Here is an 18136-nt window from a genome sequence, read left to right on the forward strand (position 1 = left end):
AAGGAAAGCTTGGAGGTCTGATGAAACGCTAGTACAGCGTGAAACGGCTGTGACCAAGCTGCTTTCACTGGCATCCACGCTCGCTACTGTTTTTGTACGTAAACTGCTCTAAAAAAAGAAAGGGAAGCTGTGTTCATGTTATCTGGCGAGTGCCTCTCCCGATCTTGTTTATTTGATATTTGGCAAAAAATACTCAGTTTCTCCGGGATGTGGATTTGAAGCTATATGTCTGCCGATGCTCCCTGAATTTGAATATCCTAGTTGTCTGGGTTTGGTTGGTTGCAGCTGTGCTGACTACTAGGACTTTTTTGTGACTAAGAATGATGTATGTTGAGGGGAAAGCACATGATCATATATTTAAAACACAATTACTTAAAGGGGTACGCCGGTGGAAAACTTTTTTTTTAATCAACTGGTGCCAGAAAGTTAAATAGATTTGTAAATTACTTCTATTAAAAAATCTTAATCCTTCCAGTACTTATTAGCGGCTGAATACTACAGAGGAAAATTATTTTCTTTTTGGAACACAGATCTCTGTGCTGACATCATGACCACAGTGCTCTCTGCTGACATCTCTGTCCATTTTAAGAACTGTCCAGAGTAGGAGAAAAATCCCCATATAAAACACATGCTTCCCAGTTCCTAAAATGGACAGAGATGTCAGCAGAGAGCACTTTGCTCATGATGTCAGCAGAGAGCACTGTGTTCCAAAAATAAAAGAATTTCCTCTGTAGTATTCAGCATCTAATAAGTACTGGAAGGATTAAGATTTTTTATAGAAGTAATTTACAAATCTGTTTAACTTTCTGGCACCAGTTGATTTAAAAAAAAATTTAAAAGTTTTCTACCGGAGTACCCATTTAAAGAGAAAAAAAAGAGGTTCTCCAGCAAACAAACAAAACATTTTGAACTATACAGGGAGCATGTCCAAAAAAACTGAAAAATTAACAAACAAAAAGCCTCATACAACCACAAATGAAACCCTGACACATTTTGACATGCTAACAGATCTTAATCATGGGAAAAACAAACTGAATGCAAGACATATTTATATGCCTGTAACATCAGCAGTGTAGAAATGCAGAAAAGGAAGAAACAGAGATGGCGCATTATAGTGCTGTTAACCTTGATGGTTGTAATATAAAATATAACATCAATAAAGGATACAGTCAGTTTATTTTTGCCATGATTAAGATCTTGTTAACAGGTCGAAACAAGTCAACGTTTCATTTGCGCTTTTATGTTTGTTTTCTTTTGTTCCATTTTTGAATATTTCAAAAATGTTTCCAATAAAGTTTTCAATTTTTAACCCAGGAGCTGAATAACCTCTGTTTTTTTTCCTTTAGTAACTTTATTAAGACTCGGCTCATGTGATTCTACTCTGTACACCTGGATAACCCTTCCCCCACGTTACGTGAACTGTAAACTACAAGCCGGTGAGCTGACCCTCTTTCTTTCTTTTTTGTCACATCTGCTCAAACAAGTAAGTAACTATGTAAATGCATTTCTTTACCTATCTGATCTCGAGTCTGTATAATATCCAAGTTGCATTCATTCTGCAGATTGCAGTTGGAAACAGCAGGCAAGCTTGTCAAGACTCTTCCCTAATAGATTAGCTGAGTTCTCATGGGATAGGTATTTTCTCCCACATCAGCTTTCCGTACAGTGCCTGGTATATAGCTACACTTTTCCAAAATGCCAACCACCACAGAACTCTCTATGCAGACACTGAATAAGCAGGGGATATTGGGATACTGCAATGCAGTGCAATAATGCAGACTATAGCTTGGGATCAGAGCAGAATAATGAATGTACAGTGGTCCCTCAACATACGATGGTAATCCGTTCCAAATGGACCATCGTTTGTTGAAACCATCGCATGTTGAGGGATCCGTGCAATGTAAAGTATAGGCCGTTGGCTGTCCGGGCATGCTGGGTGTTGTAGTTTTGCAACATCTGGAGGTCCGCAGGTTGAAGACCACTGGTATAGGAAGTTGTACTCACCTGTCCCCGCCGCTCCGTACCGTCACCGCTCGTCACCGCTGCCCGGGATGTCGCCGTCCATCACTGTCGCCGCATCCCCGAGGTGTCCCCGACGCTCCGGCAAGGCCTCTGCTTCCCCGGCATTCGAGCTCTCCGTCGCCGCTATCACGTCGATACGCACACCACTCCTATTGGATGACGGGACGGTGTGCGAAGCGACGTGATGTCGACGATGGAGAGCACCGACGATGCAGGGGATCCTGAATCGGACACGCCGGAGCCCCGAGGACAGGTAAGTGATCGTCAGCAGACCACACGGGGCACCGTAAACAGCTGTCCGGTGGCAGCTGAAGCAGTCTGCGCTGCCGGATAGACGTTTATGCGATGGCCCCGACATACAAACGCATCGTATGTTGATGCTGCCTTCAACATGCGATGGCCCCTGAGAGGCCATCGCATGTTGAAATTATCGTATGTCAGGGCCATCGTAGGTCGAGGGGTCAGAGTACTACATTTACACTAATCACCCCTTAATATCCTCTCATAGTGCTGGAGCTGCACACTGATTTATTACAGCCCATAAGGGTACCCTGCACACTATATGCAACCTTTAGGAGATTTTCCCATGACTCTCATGTAACAAAATCATGAGGTGAGGAAAAATCACATTCAAGTTATGTGCAAAAATACTGTGTAGTATTATCCCCAGCATAATACTTATTATATCTCTGCTATGTAGATATCTGGGTGTAAAAGAGTCATACAAGTTTCTTGGCACCATCATGTAAAAACTCTGAGAGCAACACAACACAGTACTTATTGTAATAAAAATAGAATAAGATACATTTTCATTAGATCTGCTGCCTTGCCAGCTAACTACAGTGGGGAAAAAAGTATTCAGTCAGCAGCCAATTGTGCAAGTTCTCCCACTTAAAAAAAAGAGAGAAGCCTGTAATTTTCATCATAGAAAGAGAGACATAATGAGAAAAAAAATCAAAAAAATCACATTGTCTGATTTTTAAAGAATTTATTTTGCAAATTATGGTGGGAAATTAGTATTTGGTCACCTACAAACAAGCAAGATTTCTGGCTCTCACAGACCTGTAACTTCTTCTTTAAGAGTCCCCTCTGTCCTCCACTCGTTACCTGTATTAATGGCACCTGTTTGAAATTATCAGTATCAAATAGTCATACTCCAAACTCCACTATGGCCAAGACCAAACAAAATTGTAGACTGGGACGACTGAATATGCAATAATAGGAAAGCAGCCTGGTGTGAAGAAATCAACTGTGGGAGCAATTATTAGAAAATGGAAGACATACAAGACCACTGATAATCTCCCACGATCTGGGGCTCCACGCAAGATCTCACCCCGTGGTGTCAAAAGGATCACAAGAACGGTAAGCAACAATTCCAGAACCACACAGGGGAGCTAGTGAATGACCTGCAGAGAGCTGGGACCAAAGTAACAAAGGCTACCATCAGTAACACACATGCAGTGCCAGATGTGTTCCCCTGCTTAAGCCAGTACATGTCCAGGCCCGTCTGAAGTTTGCTAGAGAGCATTTGGATGATCCAGAAGAGGATTGGGAGAATGTCATATGGTCAGATAAGAAGAGACTTCCAAGAAATGGATGGGTTTTAACGGTGCTGACCCGGACCAAAGGTATCCGGTTAAAACAGGCAGGTTTATTCAGGTATCCAACAATGCAACGTGTTTCACCGCGCTTGCGCTGCTTCATCAGGCATGGACATGCATCCATGTCTAGGAAGTCTCTTCTCTACTATAATTCTTGTGATTGGGAAGGCTGCAGACCTGGTACTGATACCTATTCACGCTTACCATTGTTGTGTGTGGGGATACACAAACACCCTTGGTAAGAGTCTCTAGTTATTTCACTAGCTTACCCAAAGGTGGTTATACGCTATGGAACACTCTCCTTTTTATCTTTGATATGGTCAGATGAAACCAAAGTAGAACTTTTTGATAAAAACTCAACTCGTCGTGTTTGGAGGAGAAAGAGGGCTGAGTTTCATCCAAAGAACACCATACCTACTGTGAAGCATGTGGGTGGAAACATCATTCTTTGGGGCTGTTTTTCTGCAAAGGGACCAGGATGATTGATCCGTATAAAGGAAAGAATGAATTGGGCCATGTATCGTGAGATTTTGAGTGAAAACCTCCTTCCATCAGCAAGGGCATTGAAGATGAAACGTGGCTGGGCCTTTCAGCATGACAATGATCCCAAACACACCGCCTGGGCAATGAAGGAGTGGCTTCGTAAGAAGCATTTCAAAGTCCTGGAGTGGCCTAGCCGGTTTCCAGATCTCAACCCCATAGAAAACCTTTGGAGGGAGTTGAAAGTGTTGCCCAGCGACAGCCCCAAAACATCACTGCTCTAGAGGAGATCTGCATGGGCCAAACAACAAACGGTATATAACAAAGTATTGAGATGAAGTTTTGTTATTGACCAAATTATTATTTTCCACCATAATTTGCAAATTTAAAAATCAGACAATGGGATTTTATGGATTTTTTTTCTCTCATTATGTCTCTCACAGTTGAGGTATACCTATGATGAAAATGACAGGCCTCTCTCATCTTTTTAAGTGGGAGAACTTGCACAATTGGTGGCTGACTAAATACTCCCCACCCCCCATTGTACCATATATATGAAAACAGAACAACTAACCATCAAGAAAATGAGGTACTGGACAGGAGGATTTCATGAAAACATCTGTTAACCATTATTCAGTGTATCATAGCAACATTTTGGTATTTTATTACAATACAATTTTAATACAATTTCATGCTGCCATTATGTTGAACGCCAAACACATTAAGTGCCAGTGGTTTCTGCTTAGTCAACTACTGCTTGGAAAATGTCTATGATCAAATTAACCATGATATTTTTTTATATGTGGAGAAGATTTAAATGAGTATTCTGGGATTTGTTTTTCTTTAGCCTTTGAGCCCATGATACCAAATTATAACACAGTGTAATATGCTCACATTACCTTGTGCCACTTTGTCCCATCTTCATGCAGAGGACCCACTTGCTGTAGTGCAAGTCTTTATTTTACCTTTGTCTCTGACCTTTCCCAGCATTCCATGTGGCCATAGTCAATATGTTATAAGTCACATGGTTTCCAGGGGGGCGTGCCTATGATACAGTGGGTGCGTGGATAGCAGTATGAAAGGGACATACTGAAGTAATGTTATCCACCCACCCACTGCAGCATAACCATGCCCCCTGAAGACCACGTGATTTATGACGTATTGTTTCTGTCCGTATAGAATGCTGGGGAAGGTCAAAGACAACCGTACAATAAAAAGACTTGTTGTAACATGCATATGGTGTGTTCTGGGTTAGTGAAATACTGTTATTCAGTATGACATGCAGATTAGAGGCGTCGCTATTAGAATCACTGTCGTAGAGCGGCACAATGACAGAGCCTGGAGGTGGCATCAGTATGATGAGACCATATAGTGGCTGAATGACACAGCGTGGAGGTGGTGGCAGCATGAGGAGACCATATTGTGCCTGAATGACAGAGCGTGGAGGTGGCGGCAGCATGAGGAGACCATATAGTGGCTGAATGACCCAGCCTGGAGGTGGCAACAGCCTGACGAGACCATATGACCTTACAATTGAAAAGATTAAAGATATTTTTTTTACATTTAAATTGAAGATTTCAACTAGATGAACCTAAAAAGTTTTATTTAATGTGCCAGCAGCATGAGGAGACCACATGGTGGTACAGTGACACAGCCTGGAGGTGGCGGAAGCATGAGGAGACCATATAGTGGCTGAATGACACAGCCTGGAGTTGGCGGCAGCAAGAACAACCATATACTGGCTGAATAACACAACCTGGAGTTGGCGGCAGCATGAGGAGACCATATAGTGGCTGGATGACACAGCCTGGACTTGGCGGCAGCATGAGGAGACCATATAGTTACTGAATGACACAGCCTGGAGGTGGCGGAAGCATGAGGAGACCATATAGTTGCAGAATGAGACAGCCTGGAGGTGGCTGAAGACTTTAACAGGAACAAAATGGTACACCACTTAGATGTACGTATGTAGTATGCACTTAGATGTACGTATGTAGTATGAGTGGAGGGCAATGCGCCAGTACACTTAAAACAGTATTTGTCTACAACACCAGCAGGTGTGTACTTTTGGCTGGCCTTTCACAGTATCTAGGCCCATAAGACTTTAATAGGAACAAAATGGTATGCCACTTAGATGCACGTATGTGGTATGCACTTATGAGGGGAGTACAATGCACTCCAATACGCTTAAAACAGTATTTGTCTACAACACCAGCAGGTGTGTTCTTTTGCCTTGCCTTTCACAGTATTTAGGCCCTTAAGACTTTAACAGGAACAAAATGGTACACCACTTAGATGTACGCACAGGTTACACTTCATAGGGGACAATACGCTTTTAGTGCTCTGCTCACCCTAACTGGCTGGCTACTATTAGCTTTTCTGTTGTTGTACACACCAGTGCTGCAGCACACAGTTGCTGTGTACTACACCCAAAATAGCACTTTCTCTCTCTCCCTTCCATATCAGTGCTTCTAGGCTGGATTTGGGCTTGAGGTGAACCGCTGCTGTAAAAAAGCTTTTCTGTGCAACACACTGCTCTCTGTCCCTCTCTGCAATAAAATACTGAAGTGACTGGAAGGTGAATCGCTGCTGTAAAAATACTTTTCTGTGCAACACACACTGCTGACTGTCACTCTCTCTCTGTACTAGAATGCTGATGTGACTGGCTGCAAGATGGCTGCTAATTATATAGGGCTGTGACATCACAGGGATGACTGGCTGCTGATAGGCTGCATGCTGCATGTGATTCAGGGTCGTCCTGCCGACCCTTGTTTCTGCCTTCCCAGCGTTCCTTGCCCCATGTCCTCACATGTAGATCCACCGTTTTAGATGCCCTGGAGCCTGGACCGCACTAAATGGAGTTTAATGAAGCGATTTGTGTGATCAAATTCGGATTTGTCAGATTCTATTTGCTCATTCCTAACTTCCATGTCTGGATTCCGTGCATAAAAACAGGACAAAGTGGTGCACAGAGCTAATAGAAGCACACTACATAGTATTATAAATTTGCACCATGGGTTCAAAGGCTGAGAGAAAAAACTGGAACACCCCTTGAAGATGGGGTTAATACATTCCCTGCCAGGTGTATAACTATAGGTATTGCAGAGTCAGTAGTCATACCTGGACCCAGCCCAGGATCCAGACTATGTGCCCAGACTATGTGGCCTCCTTGTCCATAGGTTATGTGTGGTACTGCAGCTCAGCCACATTTACTAAGCTGTAACACCGCTGCTATAAAACAATCCATGGACAAGGCTGACACGGTTTCTGAAAGCAGCCATGTTTTTCTATTCTCATACAACCTGTAAGGTTACATAGTTACATAGTTAGTACGGTCGAAAAAAGACATATGTCCATCAAGTTCAACCAGGGAAATAAGGGGTAGGGGTGTGGCGCGATATTGGGGAAGGGATGAGATTTTATATTTCTTCATAAGCATTAATGTTGTTTTGTTCCAGGAATGTATCTAACCCTGTTTTAAAGCTGTTAATTGTTCCTGCTGTGACCAGTTCCTGAGGTAGACCGTTCCATAAATTCACAGTCCTCACGGTAAAGAAGGCGTGTCGCCCCTTGAGACTAAACTTTTTCTTCTCCAGACGGAGGGAGTGCCCCCTCGTCCTTTGGGGGGGTTTAACCTGGAACAGTTTTTCTCCATATTTTTTGTATGGGCCATTAATATACGTTTATCATATCCCCCCCTTAAACGTCTCTTCTCAAGACTAAACAATTGTAACTCCTTTAATCGCTCCTCATAATTAAGATGATCCAGGTTATTGGAATGACTGATGAAATTATTAAAGAAACCCTCTTTTATTCAGCAGTAACATATTACCTGCTACACATGGAACATATATAGTACATACATTACACCAGCTTAATGGAATATAAACTAACAGTACACAAACCGAATGGAACATACCGTATATACTCGAGTATAAGCCGAGTTTTTCAGCACGATTTTTCGTGCTGAAAACGCCCCCCTCGGCTCTCTGCCTGTCAATCCCTTCTCAGTGGTCTTCAACCTGCGGACCTCCAGATGTTGCAAAACTACAACTCCCAGCATGCCCGGACAGCCATCGGCTGTCCGGGCATGCTGGGAGTTGTAGTTTTGAAACATCTGGAGGTCCGCAGGTTGAAGACCACTGCGGCCTTCGTCTTCATCCAGACCCCCCCCCCCCTTTAGTTTTCTACTCACCTCCCCTCGGTGGGAAGGAAGGGTGAGCTGGTCCGGGCCATCTATGCTGCAGGGACCGTCCGGTGGGGAGGGTTAGTCATTCCGGGCTGTCCATTTTCACCGGGAGGGCCTCTTCTCCGCTCCGGGCCTGGCATAGTGGCGTTGACTTGATGACAACGCACAGGGACGTCTGTGCGCAGCAGACGTACCTGCGCATGAACGTCCCTGTGTGTCAACGTCAAGGTAACGTCACTCTTCTCCGTCACTCTTCAAAAGGCCCTCTTCTCCTCTCCGGGCCGGCCCCGGACTAGTGACGTTGCCTTGATGGTGATGATGACGGGGGTGATGATGACAGGGTGATGATGATGGGGGTGATGATGACAGGGGTGATGATGAGGGGGTTGATGATGACAGGGTGGTGATGATGGGGGTGATGATGACGGGGGTGAGGATGACAGGGTGGTGATGATGGGGGTGATGATGACAGGGGTGATGATGACTGGGGTGATGATGACAGGGTGATGATGACGGGGGTGATGATGATGGGGTGATGATGATGGGGTGATGATGACAGGGTGATGATGATGGGGGTGATGATGATGGGGTGATGATGACAGGGTGATGATGATGGGGGTGATGATGATGGGGTGATGATGATGGGGTGATGATGACAGGGTGATGATGATGGGGGTGATGATGATGGGGTGATGATGATGGGGTGATGATGACAGGGGTGATGATGACGGAGGTGATGATGACAGGGTGATGATGACGGGGGTGATGATGATGGGGTGATGATGATGGGGTGATGATGACAGGGTGATGATGATGGGGTGATGATGATGGGGTGATGATGATGGGGTGATGATGACAGGGGTGATGATGACAGGGGTGTTAATGACAGGGGGGATGATGACAGGGTGATGATGACGGGTGTGATGATGACAGGGGTGATGATGAAGGGGGTGATGATGACGGGGGGATGATGACGGGGTGATGATGACAGGGTGATGACGGGGGTGTTAATGACAGGGGGGATGATGACATGGGGGGGATGATGTATTTTCCACCCTATGCTTATAGTCGAGTCAATAACTTTTCCTGGGTTTTTGGGGTGAAATTAGGGGCCTCGGCTTATATTCGGGTCATAGACCAATCTAATAAAGCATACACTAACCCTACACTGACCTAATAGAACACCTACTACCACTAAACTAACCTGATAGAACATATTCTAACACTACACCAACCTAACAGAATGTACAATAAACTACATTAACCTAATAGAACATTTAATAATGTTCCACCAACCTAAAATAACATATACTAATGCTAAACCAACCTAATAGAACATATACTAACACCAAACCAACCTCAAGAACAAATACTAACACTACACCAACCTAATGAAATGTATACTGTAGAGCAGTGGTCTTCAGCTGTTGCTAAATTACTACTCTCATCATGCCTTTGGCTGTCCGAATATGCTGGAGAGCCACAGGTTGGAGAACATTGTAGAGCAGTAGTTTTCAACATGCGGACCTCCAGATGTTGCAAAACTACAACTCCCAGCATGCCCGGACAGCCGTTGGCTGTCCGGGCATGCTGGAAGTAGTAGTTTTGCAACATCTGGAGGTCCGCAGGTTGGAGACCACTGTTGTAGAGCATCACTACTGGAATGATCATACATAATCATATATTTTCATACGTACCACACAGGAGGCTTCATACTGCTTGCCAAGCTTTGGTCTTAAGAATGCACTGAAAAGAAAATATGACACAGATATTACCCATTGCAAATACAGGAATAAAATATTAGTATTATTATTATTATTATTACATATTAAAGTGTACATCACCCTTAATACTAAAGAAATATAAATCTCACAGGTGATGCCTTTTTATAATCTTCCATGACTTGGTTGTCTATCAAATGCTGGATATTATAAGGCTATGTTCACATGGCAGAATTTCTGCACAGAATTTTGCATGAAAATTCTGCGGTAAATTCCGCATTAAAGGGGTACTCCGGCGCTAAGACAAAGGATAGGGGATAAGATGCCTGATCACGGGGGTCCCGCTGCTGGGGACCCCCGTGATCTTTCACGCAGCACCCCGTTATAATCAGTCCCCCCAGCTGTCATGCCCCCTCCCATAGGCTTGCATTGAGTGGGCAGAGCGTGACGTCACAAGGGGGCGGAGCCGTGACATCACAACGCTCCGTCCCCGTGATCGCCAGTAATCAGACCCAGAGCGAACATGCTCCGGGGACTGATTCCAATGAGGTGCTGCGTGCAAGATCACGGGGGTCCCCAGCAGCAGGACCCCCGCGATCAGGCATCTTATCCCCTATCCTTTGGATAGGGGATAAGATATCTTAGCGCTGGAGTACCCCTTTAATGAATTATCCATTCACTTCAAAGGAATTTCTGCAGCAGAAATTCTGCAGCAGAAATTCTGCTGTGTGAATGGGACAGCGTAATCTCACGCAAGTGTATTGTCTGTAAATTCATGCGGAATTTTCATGCCGAATTCCCTTCAGAAATTCTGCCGTGTGAACATAGCTTAAAAGTGAACACAATCAGCAGCCATTAATGCGGCCATACAGACAGGGAGATTTATCAAAAGCTCTGCAGAGGAAGAGTAATGCAGTTGCCCATGGCAACCAATCAGATTGCTTCTTTCATTTTTCACAGGTCTCTTTAAAAATGAAAGAAGCAATCGGATTGGTTGCCATGGGCAACTGCATTAATCTTCCTCTGCACAGTTTTTGATAAATCTCCCCCAGAATGACTACAGGACCGCATTTTATGTAGTATATCCCCCTCTGCTCCTACTCTCATACTGATCTGAATGCACATTAACCTGTCAGTGTCCACCGCACTTTTGCATTCTGATCATAAAATCATAGCCTAATAATAAAACCAGATATGTGTTTTGCTGCTCACAGACATGTATTATACAGTGGTCCCTCAAGTTACAATATGAACTGGTTCCAGGACGACCATTGTATGTTGAAACCATTGTATGTTGAGACCATAACTCTATGGAAACCTGGTAATTGGTTCTGAAGCCACCAAAATGTCATCCAAAAATAGGAAAAAGTGAGGATTAAAGATAAATAAGTAGATAACTAATATAGATAAAGCAAATCCTTACATAGAAAAGTAAGAAAGATCTGCTGGGAGCTGTAAATCACTGTCTATGTCAGTGTTTCCCAACCAGGATGCCTCCAGCTGTTGCAAAACTACAACTCCCAGCATGCCCGGACAGCCGTCGGCTGTCCGGGCATGCTGGGAGTTGTAGTTTTGCAACAGCTGGAGGCACCCTGGTTGGGAAACAATGGTTTATGTAGAGGACAGGAGCTTCTTCAGGGTCCGGTACAGTACACACAGTGTCCCAAATGGAGCCACCCTTACTTGGTGTCCAAAGGAGCAGCTAGTTGTAGTTCCTCCCTGTACTGTAGGGGGCGCTACCAGACAGCCATTCAGTGCTTGCACTTCAGTAATAGTGGTGATTTACCAGTAAAATGCCAATTCTGATTGGTCAGTTTTTCCAGCCATTGACACTAGAGATGAGCGAACTTACAGTAAATTTGATTTGTCACAAACTTCTCGGCTCGGCAGTTGATGACTTATCCTGCATAAATTAGTTCCTCTTTTCAGGTGCTCCCGTGGGCTGGAAAAGGTGGATACAGTCCTAGGAGACTCTTTCCTAGGACTGTATCCACCTTTTCCAGCCCATCGGACCACCTGAAAGCTGAACTAATTTATGCAGGATAAGGCATCAACTGCCGAGCCGAGAAGTTTGTGACGAATCGAATTTACTGTAAGTTCGCTCATCTCTAATTGACACGTTTCACAGATCTGGACAGTCTGTAGCATTGTATGTTGAGTCTGCTTTCAAGTTACAATGGTCCAGAAAAGACCATTGTATTTTGAAACTCTTGTATGTTGAGGCCATTGTAAGTTGAGGGATCACTGTAAGTACTATTTCGTAACAAAATCCCAGCAAAATTGTCAGGATCCTGTGCGGAATATTTGACATCTGTGGCCACAGTTAGCAGTTGTTTATCTTGGATGTGTTCGGAGGCTATGGAGGTGCGCACCACTGCTTGCTGTGGGTACAGGCACCATCTGTCACAGAGGACATTATCACCGGTGGACAAAGGACACAACTGCAGCTTGTTAGTCCATCAGACTAATAAACACTGTATGACAATTACTGTTGTCGCTAATAATAATAATCATACATTCTACACAATCTATTTTTATCCTTTACTCCATTTTCCTATAATCAGTATAATCAGCCTTTTCAGACACTAATTGTATTTTACTGTAACTAAAGTGATCAGGGGAGAGATACAGGACTTAGATACTAGTATCCCCCCCCCCCCCCCCCCTCTCATGTTACATAAGGCATTAGCAGCAACAGTTCCCAGGCAAGAACATTGACTTGGGCTGTAATGGCTGAATATGTAACCGCATGAGAGATATAATGAAGAGATAGAAGAAATATGGCAGAGACATCTGCTGGTTGGAACAGCCAAGGAAATCAAGTGAAGCAGGTGAAAATGATGAATGGTGGGTTAAAAGTGCAAAGTAGTCTATGGGGGGGGGGGGGGGGGGGGGGTTTACTATTCATCATTGTGGGCAACGTAGGAGGCAGAATGTAAAGGCACAATCATATATTATTTGTCTATATATATACATATATATATATATATATATATATATATATATATATAAATAAATAATAAATATATATATATCATTAATAATTATATAATTAATATAGCTAGATAGCGTTATACATATATATATATATATATATATATAATTAATATAGCTAGATAGATAGTGTCTAGCAACATATTTGTATATGTAAATATGTGTCCAAGTAGATATTAGTAGATATTCAAGTAATCCAACAGCACTCCAGTATTGTGAAAAACCAAAATAGTTTCTTCGCCCATGTCTGTGTGACGTTTCGGCTACCCGCTTGTAGCCATTATCAAGCAGTAGTTAGTAAGTAGATAGATAGATACATGGATGAATAGATAGATAGATCTCTGTAGTGACATATTTGTATTTGTAAATGTAAATATATGTCTAAGTAGATAGATAGATACATGGATGGATAGATAGATAGATAGATGGATGGATGGATAGATAGATACATGGATGGATAGATAGATCTCTGAAGCGACATATTTGTTTTTGTATATGTAAAGATATGTTTAAGTAGATAGATAGATACATAGATACATGGATGGATAGATGGATCTCTGTAGCGACATATTTGTATTTGTAAATGTAAATATATGTCTAAGTAGATAGAAAGATACATGGATGGATAGATAGATAGATACATGGATGGATAGATAGATAGATAGATACATGGATGGATAGGTAGATAGATACATGGATGGATAGATAGATAGATACATGGATAGATAGATACATGGATGGATAGATAGATAGATAGATACATGGATGGATAGGTAGATAGATACATGGATGGATAGATAGATACATGGATGGATAGATATATACAGCAAGTAAAGCAGCACACAAGTTCAGAAGTAAAGGGTGCACGCTGTGGTCGGACCTGAGCCCCAAGGTCCCTCCAGATACAGCAATGTCAAACACAGGCAGCACTCCAAATTCAGGTGCAAAATAGAAGTGGCTTTATTCACACCAAATAGTGCAAGGCGACGTTTCGACCACCTCTCGTGGTCTGCATCAGGCCTGATGCAGACCACGAGAGGTGGTCGAAACGTCGCCTTGCACTATTTGGTGTTAATAAAGCCACTTCTATTTTGCACCTGAATTTGGAGTGCTGCCTGTGTTTGACATTGCTGTATCTGGATGGATAGATAGATAGATACATGGATAGATAGATAGATAGATAGATAGATAGATAGATAGATAGATACATGGATAGATAGATAGATAGATACATGGATAGATAGATAGATACATGGATAGATAGATACATGGATAGATAGATACATGGATAGATAGATAGATACATGGATAGATAGATAGATACATGGATAGATAGATAGATACATGGATAGATAGATACATGGATAGATAGATAGATACATGGATAGATAGATAGATACATGGATAGATAGATATGTGTGTAGCGACATATCTGTGTTTGTACATGTAAATATTTATACATGTGTATACACACAGGAAATAGTATACACACATAGAAGACATGTATCTATATATAGCTACACATATAATGCATAATGCAATAAACATACAACATATAGATAATATACAGTTACAAGTAAACAATATATAGATACATAAAATATACATATAAATGATACACACACATTTGTATTTTTATAAATATATAAAAAAGGACTGTTCTGCATTAGTATGGAGTCTATGAGAAAGCAGTGAAGAAGACGTGTATGAAGAAGAAGAAGAGTCTATGTTACCTAGTTTGTCTCCAGAGAAATATCTGTATGGGAAGAGGAATCCCCCTGAGCCTCTCCTGTTCTTGCCCCTCTGAACTCTTCCTCTTCACCATCTTGGAAGCTGCAGGAAGCCCCCGGTGCCCCCTTCTCCCTTCTCATCCACAGCTGCCCATCTCCTGCCCGGGAAGATGTCTGCTTCTGTGATTTTCTGCTTTCAGCACCTCCTCTTGTGGACAGAGCCTGTGACTAGCGGCCGAGAGTGGAACTGCAGCTGTGCTCTCAGTAACTGCTGGCTTCATTGTAATGGATGGGAGACAGTATTGCTGTTATGTGACTGCAGAGATGGCTGTAAACCTCATATAGGCTTATGTTATATCTTTACTGTCCGGTTAATATGCTTTGATACGTGCTATATCTAGGAGAATTATACATTATTTATTATAGCTAAGCGCTGTATTACTTATATCAGAATACAGAGGAGAGGTCCAGCTCTTGCTCAGATCTAAAACTATATCTTTATTGACTCAACAGGACATGACAGATGCACAATTGTGACACATGCACAAATATGACGCGTCTCGGTTGCGTTCTGAAACCTAAGTCGAAGCACACGACCGAAACGCGCCACATTTGCGTATATGTCTTGCACAATTGTGACACATGCACAAATGTGACGCGTCTTGTCGCGTGCTGTGACCTTAGTCAAAGCACGCGACCTAAACGCGTCACATTTGCGCATCTGTCTTGCACAAGTATGACACATGCACAAATGTGACACATCTCGGTCGTGTACTGTAACCTTAGTCAAAGCACGAGACTGAAATGTGTCACATTTGCGCATCTTTCTTGCACAAATGGGACACGTCTTGGTTGCATTCTGAAACCTAAGTTGAAGCAAGCGACCGAAATGCGTCATATTTGCGCATCTGTCTTGCACAAATGTGACACATGCACAAATGTGACACATCTCGGTCGTGTTCTGTAACCTTAGTCAAAGCACGCGACTGAAATGTGTCACATTTGCGCATCTTTCTTGCACAAATGGGACACGTCTTGGTTGCATTCTGAAACCTAAGTTGAAGCAAGCGACCGAAATGCGTCATATTTGCGCATCTGTCTTGCACAAATGTGACACATGCACAAATGTGACGTGTCTCAGTCGCATTCTGAAACCTAAGTCGAAGCATGCGACCAAAACACGTCACATTTGCGCATCTGTCTTGCACAAATGTAACACATGCACAAATGTGATGCGGCTCGGTCGCGTTCTGAAACCTATGTCGAAGCACATGACCGAAATGCGTCACATTTGCGCATCTGTCTTGCGCAAATATGACACATGCACAAATGTGATGCGTCTCGGTCGGGTTCTGTGACATTAGTCAAAGCACTTTGACCAAAATGTGTCACATTTCCGCATCTGTCTTGCACAACTGTGACACATGCACAAATGTGACGCGTCTCGGTCGCGTTCTGAAACCTAAGTCGAAGCACGCGACCGAAACACGTCAAGTCAGGCCCACTGTTTATGAGTTTATCGAGAGATTTACAAAACCCCTTTTTTTGTGCAAAATTAATGAATATCTGTTGTACATTTGCATAAAATATGGCACAAACTGTTTTGATTATGCCCCTTCTTTGACTGTATGATAACCAGGGCTCAAGTCCTGCAGGAACGTGTGGGAAGTGAGTTCCTGCACTTTTTTCACAGCAGGAACATTATTCCCATTAGTAGGAGTCATGCAGGACCAGCCCTTGTGTGGAAGAGTTCCTACACTTCTTTTTCCCCAAGACTTGACTCCTGATAATAACCAGGGCTCAAGTCATGCAGGAACGCATGGGAACGGAGTCCCTGCACTTTTTTCACAGCAGGAACACTGTATCTATTAGTAGATGTCCTGCAGAACCAGCTTTTGAGTGGAAATCTTGGGTAAGTTTTTCCCCCAGGACTTGACCCCTGATAATAAGTATATACAGATAAATGCCCCTTTGACATTTAAGGTCATGGGACCCTTACCAACCACTATAGGTATAATATGGCTTTGGTTTGGGTCAATACATTGCATTTAAGTAAAACTAAAGAGAGGACAAATATAGGCCCTTTGGATTTTGCCTTGATTTTCTTGGATGTTTTCTTGGCACCAGTTGGCTACTTCCTTTGAATACCTGAGATTTAATCATGTGACATCTCTGTGGAGCCTGACTGGAATACTGATGCGTCACCACTTCAAGCACACAAAGGCCCCATACATTGCCCGTCTAAACAGGAGACCATTGGTCATGTGATCTCATGAAGAATCGGCACACAAACAGATGGAGACATCCTAGCAACCACAAGGATTGTATTGATCTCTGACACAGCACTTGGGAAACATGTCAATGCAATCCCCTGTCCAGGATAATGACTTTAATCATATCAAATAGATAACAAGGCAACATGGAAAAAAAAGGACATAACATCTAAGCAATGCAACATATAACCAACATGTCACCATATCAATTCACATCCGTAATCATTGGATCCTGGGATAGGTTTTACCTTGCTCCATTAATCTGTTGTTGTAGATAGTCATTCATTCTCTTTACCCACCTTTGTATATTTTTTTTTTGCTGCCCCCCCCCCTTTACTGGTTAACCCTTCATGCACAGAGCACAATTCTGAAGGCTATAAGCACACATAGTATTTTGCACCTCATGGTGACCCTCATTATGGTCAGTATTTTGAGGATTTTTAACAAAATCAGGAGTGGAACTGATGAAGAATAAAACAAGGATTTGCATTTTTTCAGTGTTTTTGGCAAAAATCCAACCTTAAATAAGGATCTGAATAAGGCTCAATATACTGTGGGTTTATCATTCTGACAAAAACTGACATATTTGCCTATAGCAACCATTCAGCCAGAGATATACAATTTCCAGAAAGTTAGAAGCCATTGAAAAAAAACAGTTTTTTTCCTGTTTCCTGTTGATGGGGAGAACAATAATAGGAATCAGATAGATAAACGTCAATTAAGGCTGAACCGAGAGGACGGAAACAACTGCTGTAATACCTACAAGATGGAGCCCAGCCACAACCATACTAAACTGAAACCTTTGCCCTGCAGCGCCTCTAGAGGCAGACAAGCATATTGCTATTCTTTAAAAATGACAGTATTTTAATGCATTGCATTGTTTGTCTTCAGTGCCTCCCAATCTGCAGTCACTGCTTGGCTTCCATATCTTCACGAGCTTTCTAGAATGACGTAAGGTAAACTGTGACTAGTTGCTATGGGCAAATCAGACAGTTTGATGTTGATAAATCTACCCTATTGTGTGCACAATTCCTAAGGGAATGTTCACACAGTGTAAAAATAATAATGCTGCCTAGTCATTGGAAGTAGTAATATAGTCTTCTTTAATTTGGATAGCCCAAATATA

At 42.7% G+C, this 18136-nt stretch overlaps 1 protein-coding gene across 30 annotated transcripts in view; it reads right to left on the reverse strand.

Moving 5' to 3' along the window:
• UNC80 (unc-80 homolog, NALCN channel complex subunit) overlaps positions 1–14901 on the reverse strand; it is a 206662-nt gene extending 191761 nt beyond the window's left edge. For 27 of the 30 annotated variants that reach the window (XM_056535252.1, XM_056535244.1, XM_056535267.1 and 24 more), the window contains exons 1-2: positions 14741–14900; positions 9990–10038 (exon numbers count right to left, since the gene is read on the reverse strand). In XM_056535252.1, coding sequence (XP_056391227.1) covers positions 9990–10038; positions 14741–14832 — 141 coding nt within the window. In that variant the 5' untranslated portion in view covers positions 14833–14900. Of the gene's footprint in view, positions 1–9989; positions 10039–14740 lie in introns of all 30 variants that reach the window. The other 3 variants (XM_056535262.1, XM_056535255.1, XM_056535265.1) reach the window with 2 other exon arrangements.
• Positions 14902–18136: the final 3235 nt, after the last annotated feature.

The sequence above is a fragment of the Hyla sarda genome, chromosome 8 (assembly GCF_029499605.1).
Source record: "Hyla sarda isolate aHylSar1 chromosome 8, aHylSar1.hap1, whole genome shotgun sequence".
Taxonomy (NCBI): Eukaryota; Metazoa; Chordata; class Amphibia; order Anura; family Hylidae; genus Hyla; species Hyla sarda.